Source organism: Lolium perenne, chromosome 7 (genome assembly GCF_019359855.2).
Source record: "Lolium perenne isolate Kyuss_39 chromosome 7, Kyuss_2.0, whole genome shotgun sequence".
Taxonomy (NCBI): domain Eukaryota; kingdom Viridiplantae; phylum Streptophyta; class Magnoliopsida; order Poales; family Poaceae; genus Lolium; species Lolium perenne.
In genome coordinates this window covers 328,762,704-328,770,592 of record NC_067250.2, presented here as the reverse complement: position 1 = coordinate 328,770,592, position 7,889 = coordinate 328,762,704, and the positions used below count along the sequence as shown (strand labels likewise).

At 46.1% G+C, this 7,889-nt stretch overlaps 1 protein-coding gene across 1 annotated transcript; it reads left to right on the top strand.

Moving 5' to 3' along the window:
- Window positions 1-1,436: 1,436 nt before the first annotated feature.
- LOC127313340 (uncharacterized) lies at window positions 1,437-3,562 on the top strand. The gene is made up of 2 exons (XM_051343874.2): window positions 1,437-1,767; window positions 1,906-3,562. The coding sequence occupies exons 1-2, from the start codon at window positions 1,560-1,562 to the stop codon at window positions 3,264-3,266; spliced, it is 1,569 nt and encodes a 522-aa protein (XP_051199834.1). The 5' UTR covers window positions 1,437-1,559; the 3' UTR covers window positions 3,267-3,562.
- The last annotated feature ends 4,327 nt before the right edge of the window (window positions 3,563-7,889 follow it).

Below are 7,889 nucleotides of genomic sequence, written 5' to 3'. Positions count from 1 at the left end.
CTATTCAAAAACGAGCTCATTTTCTTTTTTGCGCGACGACGTCCATCTTCTTCTTGTCATTGTACTTCTTTTTCTTCTGCTCAAGGTTTGTCCCAATGGTATGGTTTTTCAAATTATATAGACTTGGAGTGGTCTTGGTGGTGGGATTCGGGACTACCTTCTGGAGGTCATATGCAGAAGTGATGTCGATGCCCTCGAGTATTAGCCTTTTCACATCAGTGCCGATAGTGGCGCCGCAGAATCTGATGTTTCGTTCTCCAAGAAATCCTTGAGCACTTGTGGCACTTTTATATCGGCATGAATAATCTGGAACACCAACATCTCGGACGCCACCGAAAGTTGAAGGACGGTGGCGTGCTGCTCCTCACCGGCCTTGCGAGGGTCGGTGAACTCGTAGTCCAACCCGACGCACTTGATCGTTGCGGCATCGAGAAAGTCCCTCTTCACGCCCGGATCCACTTCTCCACCATTCTTGCGCGGAGCGTGACCTTGAACACCTCCATCCCTTCAGCCTTGAGGTAGTACACCCGTGTCCGATGAGCCGGGTCGCTCACGAGGTGCTCCATCGATGAAGGGGGAGAGAGAGCTAGCTTTTGCGCAAATGGTGGATGACGAGAGGAGGTCGGATGGAGAGAGTGTGTGTGGCAATGGTGAATAATGGTGAGCTTATAAAGCAATGAGAAGAAGAAGATGAATCCATGCCGACGCTCGGTTTCTACGCGGCCAGTAATGGCGACGCGCGATCGGGCTCCGCAGGAAACTGTATCGTTTGACTTTAGGCCCTGGTTGGGAATACGCAGCGGGATTGAAGGTGGTGCCGTAGACGCCACGTGGCGCAAAACCCTTTAGTCTCGGTTGGGGAGACGAGCCGAAAATTTTGGTGCTTTACGAGCCGGGACCTACGGGTACCGTACGTTGTAGTGTTTAAAGTGCGACATGGCCAGGCCTTGGGTCTCGGCCAAGGACACGGCCGAGACCAAAGGTGCCTGACCAAAGGCCCTTTTTCTACTAGTGCCGGCACAGCGCCGATGTGGGTAGACGAGAGAAAAGGATCCTTATCTCTTTTGGTTTTTTAAAAGTTTAGTCCCTAGAATTGAGAGGAAGATACAATTTTGCCACTGAGTTATTGTTTCACCTGATGGTCAACCCGGTCAAATATATGACACGTTATTAAAATACGTAGGCTACAGGAGGGAGTGACCGTATATGAGCTTCCTGAACGTCTTAAGTTTCCTAAATACAGTGTTCAGGTAGTACCATAGATGCATTGTACTCACTAAATTATCCCCAAAGTGAATTGCAATAACGTGTATTTTTTTCTGATGGTGAAACGACTACCAAACCTCCTTTGGGACCCAACTGTTAGTGAGAGAAGAAGGCTGATTGCCAAAATTCTTTCTCCAGCAGACGGCCAGATCGCAAGCAAGCTAAATCGAGCGGTCCGCAACGTATCTGATCGCCAGCCACATTGAGAAGCCTCACACACACACACGGTGGTTCGGAGCGGCGGAGGACGGGGCCGGCGGAGGCGACGAGCGGGAGGTCCGCGTCTCATCAGCATGTTCCCAGATGACCCGGACGCGAGAGGCCACGCCGGTGAGCGAGAGGACCGTGCCCTGCTCCCACCGGCCAGGGGTGGTGGTGGTGCGGACGGGGACGGGGACGGGGACGCGGCCGGGGCCGGAGCACCACAGCCCGGATGCCTGGGATTTCTGGTCGGTTGGCGGCGCCGCGGGTCAAGGATCTCTTCGACGACGGGCGCCAAAGGTGTGTTCCGCTGAATCATGTCGCACATAGGGTGCTCGACCATGTTCCTAAACCACTGTGTCTGTTTGTTCTGTGATAAACGCACACAGGGTGCTCGACCGTATTCCTAAACTACTCTGTCTGTTCATTCGGTTGCAGACTTGCAGGAACAGACTGGTGAATTCCCTAGGCAGCAAGTGCTGAAAGAACTACCCCGGCAGCAAGTGCTGAAAGAACTACCCCTGCAGGGAGCCGTCGCTGAGATTCCGGCTGAGCTTCCCAAGCACCAGCGAGTGACGACAGATGGTACCAAAACTGAAGGTGAAGCTGAGCTCAAGGAGCTCCCTACTGATGTAGATTGTCTGATTATCTCCAAACTAATGTCCTGGACTGATAGATGTTCCCTAGAGAACGTATCCCACAGCTGGCGTAGCTCTACAAGGCAGTGCATCAACCCGCCTCTCCCCTTGATCGCGAATGCTGATTTTACAATCAGCAACTGCTTCGCCAATGGTCTCCGGTCCGCGCCTCTCCCGATGAATTCTCGCGTGCCCCACCCTCCCGGCCACGAGGTGACTTGCTTGGGATCCCTGGGAAACTGGGCTGTGTTTGCTTATGATGAGTGGAACCCTGAGGGAGATCTTGCTTTGCCACACAGCTTGTGTTATCTGATCCATCCCATGAAAGGAAACAGCTTCATCTTACCCAGTCCATGCTCTTCTGACAAGGAAGCTTTCTCTGGTTCCCTACAAATTGTAGATGGCAATGGACAATTTACCTTCTACCAACCTGTCAAAACAAGTAGCCTGAGATTGAAAAAAGTTGTCCTGTCTCAGTCATCAAGCCCTGCTGATAGCAACATAGTCGGCCTAGCAACACAGAGGGGAGAGCAGCACATCGTCTTCAGTACACCTGGTATGTCATCTTGGTATATCTGCTCAGCCGAGTTCGTTACTGTTGGAAGCGATATCGAGTTCCTAAATGACAAGGTGATTATTCTTGGCAACAATCAAGAATCCATCTTCCAAATTGATTTTGGTCCAAATATGAGCTTCTTTCCGGTCCTCTGTGAGGTGAGAATGTGCATGGCCCTGGAGTTGCCTGAAATCGACAACACTCATAGGCAGCTGAACCTTGTCCGATCCACTGGCGGCGGCTTGTTGCTTGTATCTAGATACTTCACACTCAACTGGGAGGAGCTGACTGCAGTTAGGGTCTTTCAGTTGGATCCTTCAAATTGGACCTGGCAGGAGATTGAGAGCTTGGGAGCATTCAGTATACTGATCAGCCTATCAAGCAGCCAGTCCATCACTGCACCTGGGCAGAGTGACCCAAAAGCGGACCATATCTACTTCCTAGATCAGTTCTGTCCAAACTTCTTACCAGGTGAAAACGACAACTTCTCGTATCGCTCGCAGGTTTACGGCTTGAAGGATGGGACCGTGAGCGAACTGTTGATTGGAAGACGCCGAGGCAACCACAGACCGGGCTTTCCGATGTGGTTCTTTCCAGCAGAATAGGATGGCCGCAAGGCGGTGCTGTGAACTCCAGTACGACATCTGGTATCTAGAATATTTTTGGTGGATTTGGTGCAGACACATGTCTGAATGTGTAATGTAATGCGTTGGTTTATCGTCAGACCGTCTCGGATGGATGGATTTGCTGTCTAAAGCTCGTCAGCAAGTGTTAGTGGTTGTTCCGGTTTCATGTTTGTATTGCTGTAATCACAAATCTTGAATTGTGACCTGTTCTAGACCATGCAAATCTGAAATGCGACTGCGGTTGTGAGGTATCAGCATCAGCTGGAATGTGACTCCCCTGCTTGTGCATGTCTTTTGTTTATTTTGTAGTCCACAAATTTGGTTGCAGGAGCTCATCCAAAACATTGAAGCTGCATGTTTTACAGCTACACTGCATACTTGGTGTCATTCTGTGAGTACAGGTGCGGGTGCAGTTCTATTCATTTCGCATGGTTCAGAAGGCAAAGCTTTGCATCTCGTCTATCTGTCTAATTTCAGCTAGTGCCTGTAAGAATGGAAAAAAATGTGTCAACGAAGGAATTAAAAACCTGAGGTAGGAAAGGCCATCACCGCATCAGGCAGGTACCATGTGTTCATCCGTGCTGTCCTCTGACGCCACCGACGCCGCCCGGGACGTCGCTCTGAACTCTGCCGCGGACGGAGGCAGCCTGCTGTGTTTGAGGTTGGCCATGGCCAGTCATGGTGTTGTGCTTGCCTATAGCTACTCCGAGGACGGATATTAACTCCTTCGCGTGTGGGACGTGTCGGGAGTTCAGAGCGAGCAGGGACAATGCCTTGCCACGTTATTCTGCTCACGCGGCACGCTATCAAACAACGAGCCAATTGCATTCTTCCAGTAGCTTGCACACGGACAGCTGTGTGGATCTAGATCGTTTGATTTTGCGGATATCATCGACCAGTTTGATTGGGTTGTGACGACTCAAACGTTTGATTTTCGAAAAATCTAAAATACAAGTATGTTGTTGTATCGTGTTACTGCAAATCACTGTACCTATGGTTTTGTTGCAGTTAACTAAGCATATATTATTATACAACGTTGATGCATTTCTAAAATTTACAAAAAGCAGCTTATGACATGCAGATTTGAAAAAAAGGTTGGAAGCCAGCATGGTGAAAATAGATGGAGCGAGTTGCATAAAATTGATGATCAAAAAGCTATAGCAGTAGCACAAAGAACATCTGAAACATCTGGAGTTGCATACAATTAATGATCAAAAAGCTATAAAATTGACGACCCTGTGGCGGTGGCGCCCATTCTTCGTGGTTTGCAGTGTGTCCAGGAAAGGGAGGAAGGATATGAGGCCAGGGCAATTACGTCTTGTACAAATACTGTAAGAATGCCTGACAATTTTCTTACCAAAAAGGGTCTCGAATGGCTTGAGTGGCATTTAACCCAAAAATTGCTGTTGCAGTGGCATTTTTTAAAATCATATAAATTGGAGTGGCATTTATCTAGTTAATCCTTTCAACAATAAGGTTACACATCTTACAATCATTTTCAAGTTGACAACCAATCTATGGTTGGGTGGTTCGGAGGGCGGCTGAGTTAATTTAAACCCTAGGTTTAATATTTTGATGTCTCATAAATGCGGAATTTTCTTTAGTGGGAGGCAACGTTTCCGTTGACAGCGAGGCGTCTAAGGTGACTTTGTTAATCTCAAGACTCGTCGGATCAGTTTCTACGACCCAGTCTGTCGGAGGTGCTCATAGGGGTAGGGTGTGCGTGTGTTCATAGGAGCGAGTGTACGTATATATTTGTGAGCGTCTGCAACTGTAACGTGTTTCACAAAAAAATCACTTTCAAGTTTACATAAAAATAATTCATATTTAACGTACAAAAGTTACATTTGTGTGAAACTTTTTAAGACATATTTTCAAAACTTTTTATTACCAGTTTGGTTAAGTTGTCATCTATATTGAACAACCAAAAACTACTCCCTCATATTTAATTTAATTGACTCTACTTTATCTAGATACAGATGTACCTAATTAATAGGCGCAACTAGGCACGTAAGTATCTAGATAAAGTGAAGTCAATTAATTTGAATCGAAAATAGTATGTATTTTAAACATCTAAAACATGTTGTTGTGTCGTGTTACTGATGTCTACGCCCCCTCCTTTTCCTGTAGACAGTGTTGGGCCTCCAAGAGCAGAGGTTTGTAGAACAGCAGCAAGTTTTCCCTTAAGTGGATCACCCAAGGTTTATCGAACTCAGGGAGGAAGAGGTCAAAGATATCCCTCTCATGCAACCCTGCAACCACAAAGCAAGAAGTCTCTTGTGTCCCCAACACACCAAATAGGTGCACTAGTTCGGCGAAGAGATAGTGAAATACAGGTGGTATGAATAAATAGTAGCAGTAGCAACGGTGCCAGAAAATAGCTTGCTGGCGTGTAGTTGATGGTGGTAGTATTGCAGCAGTAGTAACGCAGTAAAACAGTAAACAAGTAGCGATAGCAGTATTTAGGAACAAGGCCTAGGGATTACACTTTCACTAGTGGACACTCTCAACATTGATCACATAACAGAATAGATAAATGCATACTCTACACTCTTGTTGGATGATGAACACATTGCGTAGGATTACACGAACCCTCAATGCCGGAGTTAACAAGCTCCACAATTCAATGTTCATATTTAAATAACCTTAGAGTGCATGAAAGATCAATTCGACTAAACCAAGTACTAGCATAGCATGCACACTGTCACCTTCATGCTATGTAGGAGGAATAATACACATCAATACTATCATAGCAATAGTTAACTTCATAATCTACAAGAGATCATAATCATAGCATAAACCAAGTACTAACACGGATGCACACACTATCACCATTACACCGTCCAGGAGGAATAAAACTACTTTAATAACATCACTAGAGTAGCACATAGATAAATTGTGATACAAAACACATTGCAATCATAAAGAGGTATAAATAAGCACTTCACTATGCCATTCATAACAGTGAATAAGTATTCTGTGAAATATAGCCTAAGAGACCCACACGGTGCACACACTGTCACCTTTACACACGTGGGACAAGGAGTCTCCGGAGATCACATGAGTAAAATTCACTTGACTAGCATAACGACATCTAGATTACAAGCATCATCATATGAATCTCAATCATGTAAGGCAGCTCATGAGATTATTGTATTGAAGTACATAGGAGAGAGATGAACCACATAGCTACCGGTACAGCCCCGAGCCTCGATGGAGAACAACTCCCTCCTCATGGGAGCAGCAGCGGTGATGAAGATGGCGATGGAGATGGCAGCGGTGTCGATGGAGAAGCCTTCCGGGGGCACTTCCCCGTTCCGGCGGCGTGCCGGAACAGAGACTCCTGTCCCCCAGATCTTGGCTTCGCGATGGCGGCGGCTCTGGAAGGTTTCTGTGGGTTTCGTCGATCGTGATAGGGTTTTCGCGACGGAGGCTTTAAATAGGCGGAAGGGCAGCCTCGGAGGGGGCCTGGGGCCACCACACCATAGGGCGGCGCGGCCCCCCTCTGTCCGCGCCAGGGTGTAGTGTGGGGCCCCCAGGGCTTCCCTCTGGCGGCTCTCGGGTGTTCTGGATGCTTCCGGGCAAAATAGGAACCTGGGCGTTGATTTCGTCCGATTCCGAGAATATTTCGTTACTAGGATTTCTGAAACCAAAAATAGCAGAAAACAGCAACTGGCACTTCGGCATCTTGTTAGTAGGTTAGTTCCAGAAAATACACGAATATGACATAAAGTGTGCATAAAACATGTAGATAACATCAATAATGTGGCATGGAACATAAGAAATTATCGATACGTCGGAGACGTATCAGCATCCCCAAGCTTAGTTCTGCTCGTCCCGAGCAGGTAAAACGATAACAAAGATAATTTCTGGAGTGACATGCCATCATAACCTTGATCATACTATTTGTAAACATATGTAATGAATGCAGCGATCAAAACAATGTATATGACATGAGTAAACAATTGAATCATATAGCAAAGACTTTTCATGAATAGTACTTTCAAGACAAGCATCAATAAGTCTTGCATAAGGGTTAACTCATAAAGCAATAAATTCATAGTAGAGACATTGAAGCAACACAATGGAAGATTAAGTTTCAGCGGTTGCTTTCAACTTGTAACATGTATATCTCATGGATAGTTGTCAATGTAAAGCAATATAACAAATGCAATAAGCAAGTATGTAAGAATCAATGCACAGTTCACACAAATGTTTGCTTCTTGAGGTAGAGAGAGATAGGTGAACTGACTCAACAATAAAAGTAAAAGAATGGTCCTTCAAAGAGGAAAGCATCGATTGCTATATTTGTGCTAGAGCTTTTATTTTGAAAACATAAAGAGAGCATAAAAATAAAGTTTTGAGAGGTGTATGTTGTTGTCAACGAATGGTAGCGGGTACTCTAACCCCCTTGCCAGACAAACCTTCAAAGAGCGGCTCCCATTTAATTTTATTTTTGGATGGCACTCCTTCCAACCTTTCTTTCACAAACCATGGCTAACCGAATCCTCGGGTGCCTGCCAACAATCTCATACCATGAAGGAGTGCCTTTTTATTTTAGTTTTATTATGATGACACTCCTCCCAACCTTTGCTTACACAA